Source organism: Halichondria panicea, chromosome 10 (genome assembly GCF_963675165.1).
Source record: "Halichondria panicea chromosome 10, odHalPani1.1, whole genome shotgun sequence".
NCBI lineage: Eukaryota > Metazoa > Porifera > Demospongiae > Suberitida > Halichondriidae > Halichondria > Halichondria panicea.
In genome coordinates, this window is record NC_087386.1 from 6,271,252 (window position 1) to 6,298,100 (window position 26,849).

At 44.6% G+C, this 26,849-nt stretch overlaps 2 protein-coding genes and 1 long non-coding RNA gene across 5 annotated transcripts in view; 2 read left to right on the plus strand and 1 right to left on the minus strand.

The window, feature by feature from the left end:
* The window catches only part of LOC135342577 (serine/threonine-protein phosphatase 6 regulatory ankyrin repeat subunit B-like), a 171,395-nt gene that overhangs the window by 22,376 nt on the left and 122,170 nt on the right, over nucleotides 1–26,849 (minus strand). Inside the window, exons 30-34 of the mRNA XM_064539325.1 lie at nucleotides 13,881–13,979; nucleotides 11,694–11,789; nucleotides 10,858–10,956; nucleotides 10,692–10,790; nucleotides 9,739–9,837 (exon numbers count right to left, since the gene is read on the minus strand). Of these exons, the coding sequence (XP_064395395.1) occupies nucleotides 9,739–9,837; nucleotides 10,692–10,790; nucleotides 10,858–10,956; nucleotides 11,694–11,789; nucleotides 13,881–13,979 (492 nt within the window). The remainder of the gene's footprint in view (nucleotides 1–9,738; nucleotides 9,838–10,691; nucleotides 10,791–10,857; nucleotides 10,957–11,693; nucleotides 11,790–13,880; nucleotides 13,980–26,849) is intronic.
* The window catches only part of LOC135342789 (probable inactive glycosyltransferase 25 family member 3), a 73,422-nt gene that overhangs the window by 425 nt on the left and 46,148 nt on the right, over nucleotides 1–26,849 (plus strand). The window contains exons 2-10 of one of the 3 annotated variants that reach the window (XM_064539653.1): nucleotides 126–348; nucleotides 681–745; nucleotides 902–1,012; nucleotides 1,417–1,484; nucleotides 1,618–1,856; nucleotides 2,149–2,350; nucleotides 2,528–2,694; nucleotides 3,686–3,750; nucleotides 3,907–4,045. In XM_064539653.1, coding sequence (XP_064395723.1) covers nucleotides 126–348; nucleotides 681–745; nucleotides 902–998 — 385 coding nt within the window. In that variant the 3' untranslated portion in view covers nucleotides 999–1,012; nucleotides 1,417–1,484; nucleotides 1,618–1,856; ... (2 more) ...; nucleotides 3,686–3,750; nucleotides 3,907–4,045. Of the gene's footprint in view, nucleotides 1–125; nucleotides 349–680; nucleotides 746–901; nucleotides 1,013–1,416; nucleotides 1,485–1,617; nucleotides 1,857–2,148; nucleotides 2,351–2,527; nucleotides 2,695–3,685; nucleotides 3,751–3,906; nucleotides 4,046–19,793; nucleotides 19,901–21,052; nucleotides 21,118–21,272; nucleotides 21,360–26,849 lie in introns of those variants that run through there. The other 2 variants (XM_064539652.1, XM_064539651.1) reach the window with 2 other exon arrangements.
* Nucleotides 23,903–24,563, plus strand: LOC135342831 (uncharacterized). Its single transcript, XR_010396955.1, has 2 exons — nucleotides 23,903–24,039; nucleotides 24,358–24,563. It is a non-coding gene; the product is annotated as an uncharacterized LOC135342831 (long non-coding RNA).

Below are 26,849 nucleotides of genomic sequence, written 5' to 3' on the forward strand. Positions count from 1 at the left end.
GTTGTTACTCTATATCAGATGCATTGTATGTAATAGTTTGCAGAATTTCTATTTCTGTTTCAACAAAACCCTATTGTGTTTGTACCAGCCCCACCCACCTATGAATATCATTAACTACACTGTAGGATCAGAACAGACCATAACGGTGACAACACCACGGCAATACTTGCTGAGTGGGCAGAAAACGTTAAGCTCGTGTACAAATCGGTGGACTTGAAGTCATCAGACGAGTGGCTGTATCCGAACCTTGACCCCTTCGAGGAGCATGACGAGAGGTTTGTCCATGTTGCCCAGTTGAGACAGGAAGGTCTGGAGGCGGCTAGGCGTTCAGGGGTAGACTACCTCTTTGTGAGTTATCAGTGTGACCATCTCTAGCCTCGTTCCCGGCCCATCTATTGTAAGGACCTAGCTAGGCTATCTCTAGACGTACCATTATGATACAGTGAAACCTGTCTATAGTGGTCACCCTGTAAGCAGGTCACCCTCTATAATACAGCCAGGTTAATTAATGAGGCCCAAAGTCTCCATAGCATGTGTTTGGACCTGTGTTAGCAGGCCACCTCTTTATTTCAACCACTGTTAGTCTGCCCAAGACAGTAGTAGATACAGTTTTAGTTATTGCAATTTTTGGTATCCACAGTATCTAGCTCAGATTAACTATACAATTGTTATTTATCCAGCGGCTAGACTGTGACAACTTTCTGGTGAACAACAGGACACTACGGATTCTGATGGATCAGCAAAGGTAAGTCAGTGCGTGTACAGTCCATAGGGAGGGGATAACTTGTCTATATGTACGAGGCTTGCACTGAATACATTATTTGCTGACCTGTGCACTTTATTATGGTACATGTATGTACATGTAGAACAAGTTTGAATTGTCCCCTTCCCTCCACTGTAGATCTGCCTATGCACATTCTGAACACCGAGGTGTTTGGGTTCAGAGGACTATGAGAGCCTGGACTATGAGAGCCTGGACCACCCTGCCTGCACTTTAAGCTGGACAACCTTGGTAAGCCACTACTTGCCCACTAGACACTCTCTGTATCACTAAGGTTTTGCGAGCATCAAACATAATTATGCGAACTTGGCGAGGGTTGATCATTTCGCAACAATAAAATCGCAAAACCTAAGTAAATACACACTATCTTTGCCAGAATGCAATAGTTAGCAAAGGGTATGCTCATTTGTAAAGGCCAATAAAATATTCTAGTAATACGGATCCCCCTTTCTTTTTAGCTCTACTTTCTTTGCTGTACCACATAGTCACGAAATTTTCCCGCTGTACGGTATCTATTGTGTTAAATTAGATCAGTGATTACCATACTATTGTACCCGAAGATGTCAGATTTGTCATCTTCTGTTTTGGTACAACACATGAACAACTCTCTAACTGTTTTGCTTCCATGCATACAGGCTAATGAATGAGACTGCTGTAACCAGAGATCAGATGGATGGTGTCACTTCACTGGGAAAGCAGAATGGTAATCACACATGGTTTAGTGGGGAGGGGGAATGTGTAATCCACCGGGTCCTCTTCCGGTAAATTTAATTTTGTACTTACATAATTATAATTTCAGAAGGAATTTTGGTTGATAGATTGTATTTCCTCTACAGCTGTGTCATGTGATCATCATGCTGTCATCTCTTATCTACTGCAAGTGGCCAAAGCAAGAACAGACATTGCAGATTGTGATGGCAACCTACCTCAAGATGTGACTGAGAATCAACAACAATCTAGGTATTCAGTAACCACGGTGTATTTCAGAGGCTTAATGATCTTTACCGCATGATGAGTCTTGGACCATGGCGAATGGAGAATCTAAAGACCTACTGTATAGGCAACACAGTTCATGGTAAGTGTGAGTACCCTCCCACCCTACAATAGATACCTTCATCAGCTGGCTAAGATATCATTCTCACTACTCTCATGTGTTTGGATCTGAGAGGCGTCAGATCTTCTAAGTCACGTACCTTTCAACGGCCATCTAGCTAGCTAGCTGCATATATCTGTGGATTTATCATTTCAGTCTGTTATTATTGTGTACAGAATTGCACCTTATTATCTCAGCTACCCCACCACTAGATACCTCACACACACACACCTTGAGTATCAGAGTGTACTAATCTCGTCCCTCTCTCTCACAGATTGTTTCGTTCTCCTACTTTCTTTGTGATTGCCGGAGGAGTGACTGACAGTGACTGTGTGTACTCTGCCCTGTCCCTCTACCATTCCCACGGCCTCGCACACGGTGGAGGGCCTATGATCTACACAGGATCCACTCTCGTCATTAGGAAAAAGTTCTCTGCCAAACACTTTTGGACCGATAGTGCAAAATACAACTGCACTGTGAGTTGGCTAATTGACTGGGGCTGACCCACTTACATTAATGTCTTAGATAGACAGTACGTGTTGTTATGCTTTCAGCTATTCTTGCCTTTGCTTTCACTACACAACTTGAGCTATGTATCACTGTGTACGGGTGACATCACTTCATTTATATCCACTTACTCCCCCACTGTGCAGATGGTGTGCACGATTGGGGAGTTGAATCGCTATGTGTTGGTCCAACCCCCTGGCTGTATCCGAACCTTAACCCCTTCGAGGAGCATGACGAGAGGTTCGTCCATGTTGCCCAGCTGAGACAGGAAGGTCTGGAGGCGGCCAGGCGTTCAGGGGCAGACTACCTCTTTGTGAGTTATCAGTGTGACCATCTCTAGCCTCGTTCCTGGCCCATCTATTGTAACGACCTATAGTGCATCCAGCTTAGAGAGTAGATTACCACAAATTTGTGAGTAGCTGTACTTAAATGTAAATATCTTTTGATCGGAACATTTCTAAGAAATGGTGTTGATACCAATGTGTAGGTGAATGACCATGAAAACAGTAATCTTGTACAGCTAAGGTCCTAGACTTCATCACATAATTGTTCAATGGTTTAGGTATCCTGACTATCCCTTTTATGGGTGTTACATTATGTTCATAGTGTTTATAATTCATGATTTACTGGTTTTCAGGTACACTTTTGGTTAGAGTAATAACTTCTGACAAATTAATAGCTTAGCTTTCAAATTTCTGTAGTAAGTTAACAGATAAATGGGCTACATTTTGATACCAAGAACATCCTATATCCCATTGTTGAGATAACACTGAAAAGCTACTATTTTCTACTGTTTTGATGACATCAGCAGCTGAAAACCACAAACCAATGCCCTTTATCAACCACTATAACAATTTGTTGTTGTTCTATTAATCACCACAAACCCACCACCTTATGTTTCCATGGAAACATTTTTGAGTATGTTGTAGCTTGGTCATTCACCTACACATTAGTATCAGCACAATTTCTTAGAAAGGTTCCAATCAAAAGAGATTTACATTTAAGTAAAGCTACTCACAAATTTGTGGTAATCTACTCTCTAAGCTGGATGCACTGTGCCATTATGATACAGTGAAACCTGTCTATAGTGGTCACCCTGTAAGCAGGTCACCCTCTATAATACAGCCAGGTTAATGGGGCCCAAAGTCTCCATAGCATGTGTTTGGACCTGTGTTAGCAGGCCACCTCTTTATTTCAACCACTGTTAGTCTGCCCAAGACAGTAGTAGATACAGTTTTAGTTATTGCAATTTTGGTATCCACAGTATCTAGCTCAGATTAACTATACAATTGTTGTTTATCCAGCGGCTAGACTGTGACAACTTTCTGGTGAACAACAGGACACTACGGATTCTGATGGATCAGCAAAGGTAAGTCAGTGCATGTACAGTCCATAGAGAAGGGATAACTTGTCTATATGTACGAGGCTTGCACTGAATACATTATTTGCTGACCTGTGCACTTTATTATGGTACATGTATGTACATGTAGAACAAGTTTGAATTGTCCCCTTCCCTCCACTGTAGATCTGCCTATGCACATTCTGAACACCGAGGTGTTGGGGTTCATGGTCAAACCAGAGGACTATGAGAGCCTGGACTATGAGAGCCTGGACCACGAGAGCCTGGACCACGCTGCTCAGGACTCCTCAACTTTAAGTTGGAGAACCTTGGTAAGCCTCTCCCCTTAAGGCTGCGGTGTCATCTGCTCTTTGTTAGTATAGCCAGTAGCCATCTCAGTGTGTGCTGATGTAGCTCCATTGTTGCTGTGAACACAGTGGACCACTCCCCCTATACTGCACTAGTGTGCGTGTTGTCTCCCCCCACACAGTGGACCTCCCCCCTATACTGCATTAGCGTGTGTGTATTGTCTCCCCCCACACAGTGGACAACCCCCCCTATACTGCACTAGTGTGCGTGTTGTCTCCCCCCACACAGTGGACCACCCCCCTATACTGCACTAGTGTGTGTTGTCTCCCCCCACACAGTGGACCACCCCCCTATACTGCATTAGTGTGTGTGTTGTCTCCCCCCACACAGTGGACCACCCCCCTATACTGTATTAGTGTGTGTGTTGTCTCCCCCCACACAGTGGACCACCCCCCTATACTGTATTAGTGTGTGTGTTGTCTCCCCCCACACAGTGGACCACCCCCCTATACTGTATTAGTGTGTGTGTTGCCTCCCCCCACACAGTGGACCACCCCCTATACTGCATTAGTGTGTGTGTTGTCTCCCCCCACACAGTGGACCACCCCCCTATACTGCATTAGTGTGTGTATTGTCTCCCCCCACACAGTGGACCACCCCCCTCTGCTGCATTAGTGTGTGTGTTGTCTCCCCCCACACAGTGGACCACCCCCCTATACTGCACTAGTGTGTGTGTTGTCTCCCCCCACACACAGTGGACCACCCCCTATACTGCATTAGTGTGTGTATTGTCTCCCCCCACACAGTGGACCACCCCCCTCTGCTGCATTAGTGTGTGTGTTGTCTCCCCCCACACAGTGGACCACCCCCCTATACTGCACTAGTGTGTGTGTTGTCTCCCCCCACACACAGTGGACCACCCCCTATACTGCATTAGTGTGTGTATTGTCTCCCCCCACACAGTGGACCACCCCCTATACTGCATTAGTGTGTGTATTGTCTCCCCCCACACAGTGGACCACCCCCCTATACTGCATTAGTGTGTGTATTGTCTCCCCCCACACAGTGGACCACCCCCCTATACTGCATTAGTGTGCGTGTTGTCTCCCCCCACACAGTGGACCACCCCCCTGTACTGCATTAGTGTGCGTATTGTCTCCCCCCACACAGTGGACCACCCCCTATACTGCATTAGTGTGCGTATTGTCTCCCCCCACACACAGTGGACCACCCCCCTATACTGCAATAGTGTGTGTATTGTCTCCCCCCACACACAGTGGACCACCCCCCTATACTGCAATAGTGTGTGTATTGTCTCCCCCCACACACAGTGGACCACCCCCCTATACTGCATTAGTGTGTGTATTGTCTCCCCCCACACACAGTGGACCACCCCCCTATACTGCAATAGTGTGTGTGTTGTCTCCCCCCACACAGTGGACCACCCCCCTATACTGCATTAGTGTGTGTGTTGTCTCCCCCCACACAGTGGACCACCCCCCTATACTGCATTAGTGTGCGTGTTGTCTCCCCCCACACAGTGGACCACCCCCTATACTGCACTAGTGTGCGTGTTGTCTCCCCCCACACAGTGGACCACCCCCCTATACTGCATTAGTGTGCGTGTTGTCTCCCCCCACACAGTGGACCACCCCCCTATACTGCATTAGTGTGTGTGTTGTCTCCCCCCACACAGTGGACCTAGTGTGCGTGTTGTCTCCCCCCACACAGTGGACCACCCCCCTATACTGCACTAGTGTGCGTGTTGTCTCCCCCCACACGGTGGACCACCCCCCCTATACTGCACTAGTGTGCGTGTTGTTTACCCCCACACAGTGGACCACCCCCCCTATACTGCACTAGTGTGCGTGTTGTTTACCCCCACACAGTGGACCACCCCCCCTATACTGCACTAGTGTGCGTGTTGTTTACCCCCACACAGTGGACCACCCCCCCTATACTGCACTAGTGTGCGTGTTGTTTACCCCCACACGGTGGACCACCCCCCCTATACTGCACTAGTGTGTGTATTGTCTCCCCCCACACGGTGGACCACCCCCCCTATACTGCACTAGTGTGCGTGTTGTCTCCCCCCACACAGTGGACCACCCCCCTATACTGCACTAGTGTGCGTGTTGTCTCCCCCCACACAGTGGACCACCCCCCCTATACTGCACTAGTGTGCGTGTTGTCTCCCCCACACAGTGGACCACCCCGCTATACTGCACTAGTGTGCGTGTTGTCTCCCCCCACACAGTGGACCACCCCCCTATACTGCACTAGTGTGCGTGTTCTCTCCCCCCACACAGTGGACCACCCCCCTATACTGCACTAGTGTGCGTGTTGTCTCCCCCCACACAGTGGACCACCCCCCTATACTGCACTAGTGTGCGTGTTGTCTCCCCCCACACAGTGGACCACCCCCCTATACTGCACTAGTGTGCGTGTTGTCTCCCCCCACACAGTGGACCACCCCCCCTATACTGCACTAGTGTGCGTGTTGTCTCCCCCCACACAGTGGACCACCCCCCTATACTGCACTAGTGTGCGTGTTGTCTCCCCCCACACAGTGGACCATCCCCCTATACTGCACTAGTGTGCGTGTTGTCTCCCCCCACACAGTGGACCACCCCCCCTATACTGCACTAGTGTGCGTGTTGTCTCCCCCCACACAGTGGACCACCCCCCTATACTGCACTAGTGTGCGTGTTGTCTCCCCCACACAGTGGACCACCCCCCTATACTGCACTAGTGTGCGTGTTGTCTCCCCCCACACAGTGGACCACCCCCCTTATACTGCACTAGTGTGCGTGTTGTCTCCCCCCACACAGTGGACCACCCCCTATACTGCACTAGTGTGCGTGTTGTCTCCCCCCACACAGTGGACCACCCCCCCTATACTGCACTAGTGTGCGTGTTGTCTCCCCTCACACAGTGGACCACCCCCCTATACTGCACTAGTGTGCGTGTTGTCTCCCCCCACACAGTGGACCACCCCCCCTATACTGCACTAGTGTGCGTGTTGTCTCCCCCCACACAGTGGACCACCCCCCTATACTGCACTAGTGTGCGTGTTGTCTCCCCCCACACAGTGGACCACCCCCCTATACTGCACTAGTGTGCGTGTTGTCTCCCCCCACACAGTGGACCACCCCCCCTATACTGCACTAGTGTGCGTGTTGTCTCCCTTCACTGGGCCTGTGACCGTGGCAACCTGAACATGGTGAAACTACTTGTAGAGGGGAGCAGATGTTAATATTGAGGACACAGACAATCAGACACCTCTTCATTATGGTGAGAGATGGAGTATTCCTTTACAGAGGGTGCTTGTGTGTTAATACAGTCATGTTGAAGCTAGCTGTCCGTTTGTAGATCTTTGTTTGAGTCCCCTCTACGGAATAGTGAGGGAAGTCAGTTTGGCTGTGTATCTATGGTAACCTGTGAGATCTTGTATTTGCATTAATGATGGTGATCGAAGAAACATACCCTATAGCTATAGAAGTTGAGCTGGTTGATGAATTAGATTTAAATTATTCGTGGTAATAATTATTTTCTCTTTTTAAATTCCTTGATTTATTGTATATTTCCTCTACAGCTGTGTCATGTGATCATCATGCTGTCATCTCTTATCTACTGCAAGTGGAGACATTGCAGATTCCTATAGCTACCTCAAGATGTGATTGAGAATCAAACACTTATAGCTATAGCTAGCAGACAAACTTTTTAATCGAACAATCTATTAATTTTGCACATCGCTCCCATTATTGACCAAATTTCTAGTTTTACATGATCAAAGAAAATTCAAATGTAACTGTAATAAAATATGGTGAAACTGTAGACAAAAAAGACAAAATGATGTAGTGTAAAGCAATCTATGTATCTATCAGAGGCTAGCTGCCATGGTAACAGTACAGTTAATAAGGTAAAGAGTCAGTGTAGTAGTTCACACACTTGAGTGTGTCCATTCCTACTAGCCACATCATAGGCAGTACGTCCGTCCTGTATAGTGGGCATGTGAGCAGTTAGTGATGAAGGGAAATAAGGAATTTTAACAGTGGACAGCAATACATAACCAGTAGAACACTGTTGCCATGGTGGTGAATAATTGTTACCTTAATTAAGGTTACTAATAAATAGACAGTAGTAATTTTAGCGTATCAGATTTTTAAGAGTACGAATTTTGGCAGAAAATTCATTAGCACAATAATTATTTGTCAAAATGGTCAGATCATTTGTCATTGTGGTCTTGGAGAAAAGGAATGTATTTGGTGTTGCAACAGTCAGGTCAAAGTCCAGTCCAGTCCAGTCGGCCAGTCCACTGATAAAGGACAGCCAGTTTTAAGCTTGAAAGGAAAGTTTTGAGTCAGATACAGGGGCTAGCTTGCTATAGCTTACTCTCAAGAGAACTTTTTTGAAATTCATAATGCGTTATAATAATAATTATTAGCGAGGTCTTAATTTAGCGTTAATAACAAATTTGCTAAAATTAGTACTCGTTTATAATACATACATGTACCATATAGCGGGTAATATTCGTGGGGTAAATAATTTGTTTAGTCTCATTGCCTGCACTGCATTCATACGTTCCGGTAAGCCATACCTACGTTAAAATTTCGTGGAGGTCAGCTAGCTTGCCCTCGAAAATAACGAATTTTTTGCCCCACGAAAATTACCGGCTATACGGTAGTAACATTAAGGTATACCTAACTACTGTACTATATACTAGAATGCATCAAACATACGCCAACTTTGCGAGGGTTGATCAATTCGCAACAATAAAATTGCAAAACCTAAGTAAATACACACGATCCTTGCCAGAACGCAATAGTGATCGCAAAGGGTCAATTTTTCTGCTGACTTGGTTAATTCGCAAAGGTTTTTCATCCGCAAAATATTCTAGTAATACGTATAGTGATTACAATCATGCAGCGTGACTCACATTAGTCTTTTTGTTGACGTCAGCTTTGGCCTCCAACAACATTCTAACAACTCCACAGTGACCATTCTGACTGGCCATGTGCAATGCCGTCCAACCATCCTGTAAAAATCCAAATATTTTTAAACAAACAAACAGCTAGTAATAATAGCTGGCAATGTGCAATGCTGTCCCTTCTCAACAAGACCAAATAATTATTAATACAGATAATTATAAGCAGTAAATCTCACCTTGTCTTGAATTTCAACTTGAGCATTCGCAGCAATCAACAATTCCACTGCCCTCACATGACCATTCTGAGCAGCTGCCCACAATGCAGTGGCTCCATCCTGTACGGAGTCAAGATAGTGTGAGCAGGTGAACCATCACTTATCACAGACCCACTCATTATACAATATCACATGACTATCTACACTAATGTCAGGGGATACACTAGCCTCGATCCCAGGCCGCACTTCCTCTTTACAGGAATAATATCCATGCGCAAACAGTCAGTAGCAGGCCTTATCATGGCTGAGGTTCAGTGACGGAAACAGTTAGATCTAGGTCTAAACTATACTACCCTTGAGCCTTAGTCAGAGTTATTGTGCATTACATTGGAATGCAATTAAAAGAGAGATCACGAGATGCGTGTCGTACCTCGGTACACCAACTACCAGTGCTCTCTACACAAACATGACTAGCTCTGGTGCCTAATGGACCAAGTCAACAGAACATGGGGAGGCTCTGTGGCTAGTGGCCTCTGAGATGTGTGTACAGCTACTTACACTCACCTCTTCGGGTACATCAACATTGGCCCCAGCATCGATTAGGAGCTCCATACATTTCTGGTGACCACTGAAACTGGCTGTCCAAAGAGGGGTTGCTCCCGACTGTACATAGGAGGAAAACAATGTAAACAGCATGTTGTGGGAAATGTGTACAACAAAACTAACAACAGTCAAGATATAGTACAGATCCACTCATTACACAATATCACTCATACAATATCACATGACTATCTACACTAATGTCAGGGCAGAGGAGGTACGACATTGTTTTTTAATTGAATATTCCATTGTGATGACGTTTACGGGTTCAGCGACAGATCTATGTCTAAACTATACTACTCTTGCGATTTTATTCACTGAAATTCGCGAAAATTTCCCGCTATACGGTATAGAAAGTTAAATGGAAGGTTGCCATCTGATAGCATTCTGATAGCTACCCTTAGCCTGCTATGTTAACAAAATACTCATAACTAGCAACAGTGTGGATGACAATCGTCTGAAAGGATCGAGTGAAGGCTGACAGAAAATAGCTGTACAACAAGCCAATAGTTCTGTCTCTAGCTAGCTAGCTATATGTATATGACTTTCAAATTTTATTCTTGGTCAGGATATTTTTTCACTGATAAAAATAGGGATTTACAGGAATAATATCCATGCGCAAGCAGTCAGTAGCAGGCCTTATCTTTAATTTAATGGCTGAGGTTCAGCGACGGAAACTGTTACCTCTAGGTCTAAACTATACTACCCTTGAGCCTTAGTCAAAGTTATTGTGCATTACATTGGAATGCAATTAAAAGAGAGATCACGAGATGCGTGTCGTACCTCGGTACACCAACTACCAGTGCTCTCTACACAAACATGACTAGCTCTGGTGTCTAATGGACCAGGTCAACAGAACATGGGGAGGCTCTGTGGCTAGTGGCCTCTGAGATGTGTGTACAGCTACTTACACTCACCTCTTTGGGTACATCAACATTGGCCCCAGCATCGATTAGGAGCTCCATACATTTCTGGTGACCATTGAAACTGGCTGCGTAAAGAGGGGTCTCTCCCGACTGTACATAGGAGGAAAACGATGTAAACAGCATGTTGTGGGAAATGTGTTTGTACAACAAAACCAACCTTGGTCTGAGTGTTGACTGTAGCCTTGGCTGCTAAGAGGACCCTCACTATCTCATCATGTCCATTCCTACTGGCTACAAACAGAGCTGTCTGGTTGTCCTGTTATAGACCATAAACCATATAATTATATATCACAGCAACTGGACCAGCTAATTGTACACTCTCCACTACTCAGTCCACTCATACACAGAGGTAGCCTCGTTCCCAGGCCGATTTTTTGTATGGAATGGAAGGGAGGAAAATGCGGCCTGGTGTCTACTGATAGTGCGCATGCACTTAGTTTTGCTGTAAAATATGGGTAATCCCCTTCTTTTCCCCTTATCTACCGTGCTGTGCTTCTATTGTGTTGATCAAGAAGGCTTGCACACTAGTCTGAAGCCAGAAGAGCCTCTCGTCTACTTCACGACAGCCATATGGTCGGAATGTCTGAGCTTGGAAGGACTGGCTATAGCAAGTCTTTGTGCATGCTTCCTATGGTACTTCTAACTGCTGCTTGAGAAGACAACTATACGACCATCGTAGAACTAGAGACTACTGGCCTCAGACTTTAGACTAAGTGTACCAGCTTTCTTGGCGAACGCAATAGAGGGCATAAGTCATAGCTTCAGTATGGAAGTACGTATTACGGAACATATTCCTAGTAAACGGACTAGTTTGCAAAAGTTTTACATTAGTGCACGATTACCATGCGCACTAACACCCAAGCAATGGACACCAGGCCTTTTCCCCCTTCGAAAAAAGCGGCCTAGGAACGAGACTAACACAAAGGTGACAGTACACACACTCAACCATGGAATCAGCAGAGTACACAAACACCACCATGCAGCGTGACTCACATTATTCTTGTTGTGAACGTCAGCCTTGGCCTCCAACAACATTGTAACAACTCCACAGTGACCATTCAGACTGGCCATGTACAATGCTGTGGTCCCCTGTACAGAGTCAAGATAGTACAGATCCACTCATTACACATTATCACTCATACAATATCACATGACTATCTACACTAATGTCAGGGCAGAGGAGGTACAACACTTATTTAATTGAATCTTCATTTGTGATGACGTTTGTTTAGCTGGTAGTTAAGGTTACGGTATATTGTTCCACCCACGCTCTAATCTGCGTGGGTGTTCAATGTAGTTCAGCTAGTAAAATGGCTCTCATCTGGCAATGGTTACTCTGCGTTAATTCCAGACACCAGGAAACCCCTCCTTACCGTATACTCTGCTGTTTCTTATTATACGAATAAAGGGGCAGGTGACTGGAAGAGTTTTTCCCAAGAGAGTAAGTTACAACAAAGTTACGGCTATTTTTCTAGCTGTTTTTGTAGGCTAATATAGCGACTGTAGAGTAGTAACAAGGATATATTTTTTGCTGTAAGGTCTCTATGAACAAGATCTCTTCGAGTCGCCCTCCAGTAAGTTTTCAGGCATCGAATACTGGTCAGAAAGACAACCTAGAAGCTATGCAGTCAACAAAATTTGACGTCAAAATACTCAGTTTTTCCAGCTGACCTCAGACCACTTCATTGGATTACAAGACATATAAACTCTGAGTTATTATTGTAGCTAGCATTGTTCCATGTTCTCTTTCCATTGATAATCATTGCAAGTTACAAAAATAACGTTGTGATGAGAAATAAATATCTTATGAATCATTCATGAGCAATTAGTATACTGTAACCTTAACCGCGACCTTGTCACGACAAACTCTATAGGCCTGTAGAACGCTTGTAACTAGCTGTTTAGCTAGCTCTGTACGTTGCTCAAGGTCTCTATGGCTAGCTATAGTGTTTCTCCAGCTGAGGTCCTGGTTAGAACTCGTCCAGATGTATATGAAAGGTGCAGTGCTCTCAACATTTGTAGCAAGCATATCTCCTAACTGAATAGGGTTCACTGGGTTCAGCGACAGAAACAGTTAGATCTAGGTCTACCTTAAGGTTGGTATTATTGGTGGGTACTAATTTTAGCGATTTGAAATGACTAGACTGGCGACGCCTCAATATTACTCTCTAATTGTATGTAATGCTGACATGTTTGTATTATTAGCGAGTGGTTGATTTAGCGAAAAAATTTCAATTCGCTAAATTCACTAAAATAACAACCCGTTAATAATACCGACCTTAAGGTAAACTATACTACCCTTGAGCCTTAGTCACAGAATAATAGAGTTATTGTTGGGAACACACTACATTGAAAACCAATGTAAAAAAGATTGGAATGCAATTAAAAGAGAGATCACGATGCTGTTGTTACTGGCTACATGCATAACAGAGCTGTCTGGTTGTCCTGTGTTATATAGACCATAAACCATAATTATAATTATGTATAACAGCAACTGGAGGGTTAGTGTAAAAGCTGGAATGCAGATATGGAACGGAACATGTAGCTGGCTGTAATCATCACATGACACCTGTTATTGCAAAGAGGATCAACAACTTACACACACTGTTGCACAGTGGTAGATATTGAGATAACAGTTTCATTGTTGAGAGTATAAATGTGGAATTTGCTGACTCCACAATTAACCCAATGTGTGCAGAAATCAATGGTAAAATGCTTGGTCAGTGTGTCTCTTCAACACGCACAAATTGTTTAAAGTTTCACCAAGGGCCAAAACTTTGCAGGCATGCAGATAGAAGAAAGGTATAGCTTTGGAGTGTCCTGTATATAGCTATAGACTTCACACTCCACCTTACTTTGGGCACAACATAATTACTTCGCTAAGTCTATAGACACGTATAATTATGTGTATTTGTAATGTTCACTGTTGCTACTATAATTATACTCGAGTCTACTTTTTTTACTCCTATAATAATAGTCTTCTAAAATTAGCTTTGTGTCTAGAAAAGGCTTCTGTAGCACTTTTTACAAGTATTTAAGTCATACTACACTAAAAAAAATACGGAGTACCATCAGCAGCTCTCTTTTTAGTCATTCCATATTCCGCATTCCAGCTTTTACACCAACCTGCAACTGGACCAGCTAATCCACTACTCAATCCACTACTCTAGTAAATCTCACCTTATTTTGAACGTCAACTCTAGCCTTAGCAGCAATCAAGACTTCCACTGCCCTCACATGACCATTGTAAGCAGCTACAATCAACGCAGTGGCTCCATCCTGTACAGAGAGTAAAGATAGTACAGATCCACTCATTACACAATATCACTCATACAATATCACATGACTATCTACACTATGTCAGGGCAGAGGAGGTACGACACTTTTCTTAATTGAATATTCCATTGTGATGATGTTTACGGGTTCAGCGACGGAAACAGTTAGATCTAGGTCTAAACTATACTACCCTTGAGCCTTAGTCACAGAATAACAGAGTTATTTTGGGGAACAAAAACAACGTAAAAATTGTTTGAATAGATCACGAGATGTGTGTCGTACCTCGGTACACCAACTACCAGTGCTTTTCTACACAAACATGACTAGCTCTGGTGTCTAATGGACCAGGTCAACAGAACATGGAGAGGCTCTGTGGCTAGTGGCCTCTGAGATGTGTGTATATAGTAGCCTCGATTCTTACTACTAAGAATATGTTCCGTAATATTTTATCTCCATACTGAGTTCTGTGAAGCTGTATCTATTGCTTAGAAGGCTTGAACACTAGTTTGGAGGCTCTCATCTACGTCTACGATGGTCCTATAGCCAGGTTGTCTTCGTAAGAAGCAGCCAAGAGGCACCATACACTTCCCATAGCCTGTACTGATCTAAGCTAAGATATCCTGACCATACAGCCTTCATAGAGGTCGATGAGACCCTCTTCTGGCTTCAGACTAGTGTGAAAGCCTTCTGAAACAACGCAATAGAAAGCTAAACTGATGTACATAGTTAGAAAATAGATGAGAGAAAGAAAAGAGGCGATTCCCCAGACTCTGTAGAATAATAAGTACCAGGCCATACTTTAATCCGCCTGGAATCAAGGCTATGTGTATATAGCTACTTACACTCACCTCATTGGGTACATCAACATTGGCCCCAGCATCGATTAGGAGCTCCATACACTTCTGGTGACCATTGAAACTGGCTATCCAAAGAGGGGTCTCTCTCGACTGTACATAGGAGGAAAACAATGTAAACAGAATGTTGTGGGAAATGTGTTTGTACAACAAAACCAACCTTGATCTGAGTGTTGACTGTAGCCTTGGCTGCTAAGAGGACCCTCACTCTCATCATGTCCCTTGTCACTGGCCCAGTAAAGAGCACCATCCTGTAGAGACAATATCATCAACCAACGGACATATTGGCACTGTAGACAGTATTCCCCTCACCTTATCTGCCTGGTTGGGATCAGCCCCACACTCCAGTAGCTCCAGAACCACACCCACATTATCCGTCTTACAAGCCTCCAGCAATTCCTGGGAGAAAATACACTCTCAGTAAACATACCCAAAAGATGGAATGACACAAATTGTATGTACATGTTATATACTGTTCAAGATTCTATAGCCACCCACACAGAAGTACCAGCATACAGTCGACACTAACACTATATAAGCTGACAATGCACATTTGATACCTCCACCCACTCACTCACGTACCATCCTGGGGTGCTGTAGACACAGCTTTCTGAGTGAGACAATCACTTCGTCAACTGATGGTCTCTGTTGAGGTCGGTCATGGAGGCAGCTAACAACAAGAGGATAAAGAGCGTGTTTCTGCCCCATTTTGTCACCATGGACAGCAGTGCTTCGACGCATGAGCTCCTCCTTTCCTCCGATAGACTTGAAATAGTTTCGAATACTATGAGGTACAATCTTGACTTTAGGGAAATCACCGATAACAGTGTGAATGATGAGATGACCGAATGAGAAGATGTCCAGCTTGGTAGTGTAGGTTGGCTCTTCTCCATGACACTCGGGAGGCATGTAGGTTGGATTTCCCGGGACACTTGTCAGAACATGAGTTAATCTGTCCAGGTCCACATACCTGGAGACACCCAGGTCTCCGATCTTGGCAGTGAGGTCCTCAGTGAGCAGGATGTTGGGAGCAGTGAGGTCACGATGGATGAGGGGAGGGGTCAGACAGTGGAGATAGTGAAGGCCCTTGGATACATCATACAGGATATGGATTCTAGTGGCGATATTCGTGTCTCGATGGGTTTCAACAAAATTAGCCAAGTCAGAATGAAGCCTCTCCATTATTAGACTGATGTCGTTCTTATCGCGGCCGTAATGGACGCCAACAAAGTTGACTATGTTGGGGTGATCCAGACCGCTCAGAATACGACATTCATTGCAGAAATTTGTTAAAATCCTCTCTTGATCTTGTAGGAGCAATATAGTGTGGATTTTCTTAGCAATGCAGTGTCTTCCATTCACCGTCACTCTAAAGACACAGCCATAAGCCCCATGACCAGCTTGGTTCTCCTGTAGACCCAATCCTTCCACCTGGACCACCAGAGCATCAAGGTCACTTCTTGTAGCCATTTTGGAGTTTTGCAGAAAAAGGGGAGTATCTCGTTGTGTTTGTTGGTCATATGACACATTTCCTACTGCGGCATGCCCAAATAATTGGTGTTCAGTAACATGATCTTTACCAAAACCATAGATGTAGGAGAGAGGGATTGGAAACGGAAGTGGGCCGCTTTCTTGTCTTCTTTTCTTGCCTCAAATGAGGAAAACTCATTGCATAAGGGGTGAAAGAAGAGGGAAAGAGACACAATCAACAGTGCATTGGTATGGTAATAGTAAGGAGAATGTGCAGAGCTAGTGGTATTGGATACTTGTTTCACAGTAGATATAAAATCATCAGAGGATGCTTAGTTTCCTGAAATTGTGAATGTATTTGTGACTGTCAGAGGCTTCTCTTTTGCTGCCAACTTAATGAAAAAGAAAACCATCAAGAAGTCCACTAGTTTGAGGCAATAACCATGATCATTCACACGACAAGATACATAATACACCATGTAACTTTCTTAATAATTGTTTTCACTTTTGATGAATCAATTGTACGAAGTTTCTATATATACTAGGCTGGTGAGCGTACATTTCAATTTCCAATTCATTAAGTATAATTACATACGCTTAGAGACAGCAAAACACTCCACAGCACTGCCAGTTGCTTTCTAAGTGTAAAACGAGTGGGATCAAACCGAACAACATTAACAAAAACTTACACGATAAAAATGATTATTACAGCTATAATTATGATTAGTTTAGCACTCTAATCAGACAGTCTTAGATGGAGAGAAGTTGGTGAGGTATACAAGGGTGTATATATAGCCGGAACAGCCGATAACATTTACGAGGGGCGGTGTGACGTGTAGGGGTGTAGAGAGGAGGGGTATTCTTCTGTCTTCTTTTCTTCAGCGTACTCAGTAAGTTTTGGCTTGCGAGGTATTGCTATATAAAATATAGATGAAACAGCATTTGTAGTAGTTAGGCCTACAGGCCCTTCACCACAATCTACTACCGGGCCAATAACAATTATGAGGTAAAATAGGTGACTACACATTCATGCACACAAAAGCTATACATCCACCTGATCCAAAACTAATGCTCTTGGGGTGATCACCAATCATAAGGGAATGCATGCCTAAAATTAAAATTTCTGTAACACTTAGCGTATTCCCAAAAAAGGGATCTTTAGTGGTGCTCTTTAATTCAACTTTTTTCTAGCACTAAACTCTACCAGCTGATGTATGACTAATTTTCTTTGGCTTGGGGTGATACCACATGATTTACCAACAAGCATATTGAAGTATACGACCTAAACATTAATCATTTCAGAGAAAAAGGGATAAATGTGTACAATACAAGATTAAACTTACCTAAATTCAATGAAGAAGATAGTTGCAACGGTAAATAGAGCTTGAATAATGGTTATTCACTATCTATATAAAGCACAGTTGCACTGGATGTTTATCGAGGTCATATGTGAAGTACATTGAAATCTACTTCCGTTTCCAATCCCTCTCTCCTACATCTATGCCAAACCAGACACATAAATAAATTCAAGGACTTGCATCAGAGGACTTGCATGATGTGTCTTGGACCACCATGGCGAATGGAGAATCTAAAGACCTACTGTATAGGCAACACAATTCATGGTGAGTGTGAGTACCCTCCCACCCTACAATAGATACCTCCATCAGCTGGCTAAGATATCATTTGTTAAAATCCTCTCCCTCTGTCCAAGGGATTGCTCTTGGAGCAATATGTGGTGAAGCTTCTTAGCAATGCAGTCTCTTCCATTCACCGTCACTCTAAAGACACAGCCATAAGCCCCATGACCAGCTTGGTTCTCCTCTAGACCCAATCCTTCCACCTGGACCACCAGAGCATCAAGGTCACTTCTTGTAGCCATTTTGGAGTTTTGCAGAAAAAGGGGAGTATCTCGTTGTGTTTGTTGGTCATATGACACATTTTCCTACTGCGCATGCCCAAATAATTGGTATTCAGTAACCGCGGTGTATTTCAGAGGCTTAATGATCTTTACCAAATCAGACACATAAATAAATTCAAGGACTTGCATGATGTGTCTTGGACCATGGCGAATGGAGAATCTAAAGACCTACTGTATAGGCAACACAGTTCATGGTAAGTGTGAGTACCCTCCCACTCTACAATAGATACCTCCATCAGCTGGCTAAGATATCATTCTCATTACTCTCATGTGTCTGGATCTGAGAGGCGTCAGATCTTCTAAGTCACGTACCTTTCAACGACCATCTAGCTAGCTAGCTGCATATATCTGTGGATTTTATCATTTCAGTCTGTTATTATTGTGTACAGAATTGCACCTTATTATCTCAGCTACCCCACCACTAGATACCTCACACACACACATCTTGAGTATCAGAGTGTACTAATCCCGTCCCTCTCTCTCACAGATTGTTTCGTTCTCCTACTTTCTTTGGGATTGCCGGAGGAGTGACTGACAGTGACTGTGTGTACTCTGTCCTGCCCCTCTACCATTCCCACAGCCTCGCACACGGTGGAGGGCCTATGATCTACACAGGAGCCACTCTCGTCATTAGGAAAAAGTTCTCGGCCAAACAGTTTTGGACCAATAGTGCAAAGTACAACTGCACTGTGAGTTGGCTAATTGACTGGGGCTGACCCACTTACATTAATGTCTTAGATAGACAGTACGTGTTGTTATGCTTTCAGCTATTCTTGCCTTTGCTTTCACTACACAACTTGAGCTATGTATCACTGTGTACGGGTGACATCACTTCATTTATATCCACTTACTTCCCCACTGTGCAGATGGTGTGCACGATTGGGGAGTTGAATCGCTACGTGTTGGCCCAACCCCCTCAACCCACTGACACACAACACAAAGTACGTCTAATCATAACTGCAGGGATCAGAAAATAGCTGTGGCTGGAATTCCAGAAACGATTTGAAGTGGATCACATTATCGAGTTTATGGCTCTACTGAGGGCAACTTTGGTATTATCAACATTGACAACAAGCCAGAATCTGTTGGAGCTCTCCCACTGTTTGTACCATCCCTTCAAAACGTCACTATCCTGAAGCTTCATCCGGAGACTGGCGATTACCTAAGAGATGAGAATGGTTTCTGTGTCGAGTGTGGTGTGAGCGAACCTGGTGAAACTGTTTGTGAGATTACTAAAGTCTCTCCCTTCTACGGATATCGAAACAAAGAAAACTCGGTAAAAAAATTCTTAGGAATTGTTTCAAAGCAGGAGATGCTTTTTTTTCAGAACTGGAGACATTATGAGCATTGACGAGGAAGGTTGGGTATATTTCTGTGATCGATCTGGGGACACGTTTCGTTGGAAGGGGGAGAACGTATCCACGGCAGAGGTTGAGACTCGTATTGCTACTGTGTTGAAGTTGATGGTGTACGGTGTTGAGGTGCCTGGTAACGAGGGGCGTGCTGGAATGGCTGCCATTGTGGGGACTCTGGTCATGCAGGGGAGCACTCTGGCTGGATGAGACACAGAGGAGGCACTAACTGACGACAAGACGACATTGTTCGACTGGTGTAAGGAGGGGAATGAAAAGAAATTACGATCTCTACTCTCTGACACCAATGTCAATCAAACTGACCAAGAGGTGAGTAGACAGGTTAATAATGTTATAATATAGTTCATTCCTGTAATTATGTGCCAAAATAGTTATATAGTTGATATACACATTCTGAAAAGACTCCAATTATAAGAAAATTGCTGTATAATTTGAACTAACTGAGCGTGTTTAATGTTTGAGACTAATGCTAATTGTAGAATGCTGTACACATACTTGCACATGTATAATTATAGAGATGCATTTCATGATACAGGGGATGGTGTTCTTCACTGGGCCTGTGACCGTGGCAACCTGAACATGGTGAAACTACTTGTGAAGAGGGGAGCAGATGTTAATATTGAGGACACAGACAATCAGACACCTCTTCATTATGGTGAGAGATGGAGTATTCCTTTACAGAGGGTGCTTGTGTGTTAATACATGTTGAAGCTAGCTGTCTGTTTGTAGATCTTTGTTTGAGTCCAATGCTCCCTCTACTGAATAGTGAGGGAAGTCAGTTTGGCTGTGTATCTATGGTAACCTTGGAGATCTTTTTCTATTTGCATTAATAGAGTAATAACTTCTGACAAATTAATAGCTTAGCTTTCAAATTTCTGTAGTAAGTTAACAGATAAATGGGCTACATTTTGATACCAAGAACATCCTATATCCCATTGTTGAGATAACACTGAAAAGCTACATAATTACTATTTTCTACTGTTTTGATGACATCAGCAGCTGCAAACCACAAACCAATGCCTGTTGTTGTTCTATTAATCACCACAAACCCACCACCTTATGTTTCCATGGAAACATTTTTGAGTATGTTGTAGCTTGGTCATTCACCTACACATTAGTATCAGCACAATTTCTTAGAAAGGTTCCGAGATTTACATTTAAGTACAGCTACTCACAAATTTGTGGTAATCTACTCTCTAAGCTTGATGCACTGTGCCATTATGATACAGTGAAACCTGTCTATAGTGGTCACCCTGTAAGCAGGTCACCCTCTATAATACAGCCAGGTTAATGGGGCCCAAAGTCTCCATAGCATGTGTTTGGACCTGTGTTAGCAGACCACCTCTTTATTTCAACCACTGTTAGTCTGCCCAAGACAGTAGTAGATACAGTTTTAGTTATTGCAATTTTGGTATCCACAGTATCTAGCTCAGATTAACTATACAATTGTTGTTTATCCAGCGGCTAGACTGTGACAACTTTCTGGTGAACAACAGGACACTACGGATTCTGATGGATCAGCAAAGGTAAGTCAGTGCGTGTACAGTCCATAGGGAGGGATAACTTGTCTATATGTACGAGGCTTGCACTGAATACATTATTTGCTGACCTGTGCACTTTATTATGGTACAGGTATGTACATGTAGAACAAGTTTGAATTGTCCCCTTCCCTCCACTGTAGATCTGCCTATGCACATTCTGAACACCGAGGTGTTGGGGTTCATGGTCAAACCAGAGGACTATGAGAGCCTGGACCACGAAAACCTTGGTAAGCCTCTCCCCCTTAAGGCTGCCACCGGTGTCATCTGCTCTTTGTTAGTATAGCCAGTAGCCATCTCAGTGTGTGCTGATGTAGCTCCATTGTTGCTGTGAACAATGTGTGTGGGCGGGTATAATTAGTGCAGGTCATAAGAGAGGGGCTCTTTTAATAGTGTTCCCACAACATCCTTGACTGTGTATCCATTAGTGTGTGTATTGTCTCCACCCACACAGTGGACCACCCCCCCTATACTGCATTAGTGTGTGTATTGTCTCCCCCCACACAGTGGACCACCCCCCTATACTGCATTAGTGTGTGTGTTGTCTCCCCCCACACAGTGGACCACCCCCCTATACTGCATTAGTGTGCGTGTTGTCTCCCCCCACACAGTGGACCACCCCCCTATACTGCATTAGTGTGTGTATTGTCTCCCCCCCACACAGTGGACCACCCCCTATACTGCATTAGTGTGTGTGTTGTCTCCCCCCACACAGTGGACCACCCCCCTATACTGCATTAGTGTGTGTCTTGTCTCCCCCCACACAGTGGACCACCCCCCTATACTGCATTAGTGTGTGTGTTGTCTCCCCCCACACGGTAGACCACCCCCTATACTGCATTAGTGTGTGTGTTGTCCCCCCCTCACACAGTGGACCACCCCCCTATACTGCATTAGTGTGTGTATTGTCTCCCCCCACACGGTAGACCACCCCCTATACTGCATTAGTGTGTGTGTTGTCCCCCCCTCACACGGTGGACCACCCCCCTATACTGCATTAGTGTGCGTGTTGTCTCCCCCCACACGGTGGACTACCCCCCTATACTGCATTAGTGTGTGTGTTGTCTCCCCCCACACGGTGGGCCACCCCCCTATACTGCATTAGTGTGTGTGTTGTCTCCCCCCACACGGTGGACCACCCCCCTATACTGCACTAGTGTGTGTGTTGTCTCCCCCCACACGGTGGACCACCCCCCTATACTGCATTAGTGTGCGTGTTGTCTCCCCCCACACGGTGGACTACCCCCCTATACTGCATTAGTGTGTGTGTTGTCTCCCCCCACACGGTGGACCACCCCCCTATACTGCATTAGTGTGTGTGTTGTCTCCCCCCACACGGTGGACCACCCCCGTATACTGCATTAGTGTGTGTGTTGTCTCCCCCCACACGGTGGGCCACCCCCCTACACTGCATTAGTGTGTGTGTTGTCTCCCCCCCACACGGTGGACCACCCCCCTACACTGCATTAGTGTGTGTGTTGTCTCCCCCCACACGGTGGACCATCCCCCTATACTGCACTAGTGTGTGTGTTGTCTCCCCCCACACAGTGGACCACCCCCCTATACTGCATTAGTGTACGTGTTGTCTCCCCCCACACAGTGGACCACCCCCCTGTACTGCACTAGTGTGTGTGTTGTCTCCCCCCACACAGTGGACCACCCCCTATACTGCATTAGTGTGTGTATTGTCTCCCCCCACACAGTGGACCACCCCCCTATACTGCATTAGTGTGTGCGTTGTCTCCCCCCACACAGTGGACCACCCCCCTATACTGCATTAGTGTGTGCGTTGTCTCCCCCCACACAGTGGACCACCCCCCTATACTGCATTCGTGTGTGTGTGTTGTCTCCCCCCACACAGTGGACCACCCCCCTATACTGCATTAGTGTGTGTATTGTCTCCCCCCACACAGTGGACCCCCCCCTATACTGCATTAGTGTGTGTGTTGTCTCCCCCCACACAGTGGACCACCCCCCTATACTGCATTAGTGTGTGTGTTGTCTCCCCCCACACAGTGGACCACCCCCCTATACTGCATTAGTGTGTGTGTTGTCTCCCCCCACACAGTGGACCACCCCCCTATACTGCATTAGTGTGTGTGTGTTGTCTCCCCCCACACAGTGGACCCCCCCCTATACTGCATTAGTGTGTGTGTGTTGTCTCCCCCCACACAGTGGACCACCCCCCTATACTGCATTAGTGTGTGCGTTGTCTCCCCCCACACAGTGGACCACCCCCCTATACTGCATTCGTGTGTGTGTGTTGTCTCCCCCCACACAGTGGACCCCCCCCTATACTGCATTAGTGTGTGTTGTCTCCCCCCACACAGTGGACCACCCCCCTATACTGCATTAGTGTGTGTGTTGTCTCCCCCCACACAGTGGACCACCCCCCTATACTGCATTAGTGTGTGTGTTGTCTCCCCCCACACAGTGGACCACCCCCCTATACTGCATTAGTGTGTGTATTGTCTCCCCCCACACAGTGGACCCCCCCCTATACTGCATTAGTGTGTGTATTGTCTCCCCCCACACAGTGGACCACCCCCCTATACTGCATTAGTGTGTGTGTTGTCTCCCCCCACACAGTGGACCACCCCCCTATACTGCATTAGTGTGTGTTGTCTCCCCCCACACAGTGGACCACCCCCCTATACTGCATTAGTGTGTGTATTGTCTCCCCCCACACAGTAGACCACCCCCTATACTGTACAGTCAGTACATCTCCAGACCACCCCCTGTCAAGAACAACTTGGGGTTGGACGCGGTAAGCTGTCTCTACTATTACAGTTATGTTGTATGTGTACGGTGGAGGGCCTATGATCTACACAGGAGCCACTCTCGTCATTAGGAAAAAGTTTTCTGCCTAACACTTTTGGACCATGCAATAGTGCAAAGTACAACTGCACTGTGAGTTGGCTAATTGACTGGGGCTGACCCACTTACATTAATGTCTTAGATAGACTACATAATACATGTTGAAGCTAGCTGTCTGTTTGTAGATCTTTGTTTGAGTCCAATGCTCCCTGTACTGAACAGTGAGAGAAGTCAGTTTGGCTGCATCTATCGTAACTTTGGATTGTATTTGAATTAATGATGGTGATCGAGGAAACATATTATACCCTATAGCTATAGAAGTTGAGCTGGTTATTAGATTTATTCGCGGTAATAATTATTGTCTTTTTTTGAATTCCTTATAATTATATTCGTGATTGTATTCCTCTACAGCTGTGTCATGTGATCATCATGCTGTCATCTCTTATCTACTACAAGTGGGATTCCTATCTCAAGATGTGATTGAGAATCAAGCACCTATATAATTATATAGCCTCGATTCCAGGCCGCACCTTTAGACAAACAATTCAATCTAGTTTCAGGTTATTAATTTTGCACATTTCTCATTATTGACCAATTAACTTTCAAGTTTTACATGATCAGAATGTATCTTGGTGAAATACATGAGAAACCGTATATAGAAAAAAAATTAATTATAAGACAAAAATTAATGATGTAGTGTATAAATTTGCAATCAACGTATCTATCAGAGGCTAGCTGCCATGGTAACAGTACAGTTAATAAGGTACAGAGTCAGTGTAGTAGTTCACACACTTGAGTGTGTCCATTCCCACTAGCCACATCATAGGCAGTACGTCCGTCCTGTATAGTGGGTATGTGAGCAGTTAGTGATGAAGGGAAATAAGGGATTTATCACAAAACCACTGGATTTAATGTTGCCATGGTGATATACAGTATCATAATTATATACAATCATGCAGCGTGACTCACATTAGTTTTGATTTTAACGTCAGCCTTGGCCTCCAACAACATTCTAACAACTCCACAACGACCATTCAGACTGGCAATGTGCAATGCTGTGGCTCCGTTCTGTGTACAGATCCAAATAATTACTAACAGACAAAATAATAGTAAATCTCACCTTCGCTTGAATGTCCACTTGAGCCTCTGCAGCAATTAATAATTCCACTGCCCTCACATGACCCTCCTGAGCAGCTGCAAACAACACAGTGGTCCCATCCTGTACAGAGTCAAGATAGTGTGAGCAGGTGAACCATTATTCAGAGGAGTGCGAGGGTCAAAAGGTCATTTATTAAAATACCGGCTATAGATGTAAAAGTGAGTTCACCCTCGCCCCCCTGAGTTTATACATCACCAATTAATACAACAGAAATCAGCTGATCCAGACAAACTAACTTGAGAGGACTTAATTGCAACCTTTGACCTTTTATTTGAAACCAGAAACTTAACCTTCTGTGACTAGGGTATGCATTTTGATGTACTGGTGTTTGCTGCGTGGATAGATCTAGATACTAAGCTTTTCAAGCAGGCAAATAAACGATTAAACAGAAGCGTTAGCTGCTATATGCAGCAAATTAAGGTCAAGAATCCAAAACAAAAATGTTAATTTTCATAATCCCCTTAAGAAAGCGATGCTATTCCTCTTCTGACCATAACTCATCACAGACCCACTCATTATACAATATCACATGACTATCTACACTAATGTCAGGGGATACACTAGCCTCGATCCCAGGCCGCACTTCCTCCGAGAGCCAGATACCGGCTAACACAGGATAACAACGTGTATGCTCAGTAAAACAATGATGTCACATACCGTATAGCGTAAATGTTCCAGGCACTTATATTTCGTGGAATGGCCTCTAAAACCATTTCGTTGCACAATGTTTGTGGAATGACTGCTTATCGGAAGACACGCCTTTTATTTTAATCTTTGTTATAGCAGATAATTCTAACAATTTTCGTCCACTTAATTTTCGTGTAGGATTGCTAACCCACGAAATCCGCGCGCTATACGGTATAGAAAGTTTGATTGAAGGTTTCTAGCCCATCTGATAGCATTCTGATAGCTACCCATAGCCTGCTATGCTAACAAAAGACTCATAACTAGCAACAGTGTGGATGACAATCGTCTGAACGGAGTGAAGGCTGACAATAGCCTATATGGACAGGCCACGCCCATCTAATACTAACTTCGATGAAAGTCTACTATACTACTGCTACTGAAAGAAAATAGCTGTACAACAAGCCTATAGCTCTGTCTCTAGCTAGCTAGCTATATATAGCTCTGTGTATGACTTTCAATAAGAATTTGTATCTTTTTTAGGATATTTTCACAGGAATTTTACAGGAAAAATATCCATGCGCAAGCAGTCAGTAGCAGTCCTTATCTTTAATGGAAGCTGAGGTTCAGTGACGGAAACAGTTACCTCTAGGTCTAAACTATACTACCCTTGAGCCTTAGTCAAAGTTATTGTGCATTACATTGGAATGCAATTAAAAGAGAGATCACGAGATGCGTGTCGTACCTCGGTACACTAACTACCAGTGCTCTAATGGACCAGGTCAACAGAACATGGGGAGGCTCTGTGGCTAGTGGCCTCTGAGATGTGTGTACAGCTACTTACACTCACCTCTTTGGGTACATCAACATTGGCCCCAGCATCGATTAGAAGCTCCATACATTTCTGGTGACCATGGAAACTGGCTGTCCAAAGAGGGGTCTCTCCCTCCTGTACATAGGAGGAAAACGATGTAAACAGCATGTTGTGGGAAAAGTGTACAACAAAACTAACAACAGTCAAGATATAGTACAGATCCACTCATTACACAATATCACTCATACAATATCACATGACTATCTACACTAATGTCAGGGCAGAGGAGGTACGACACTGTTTTTT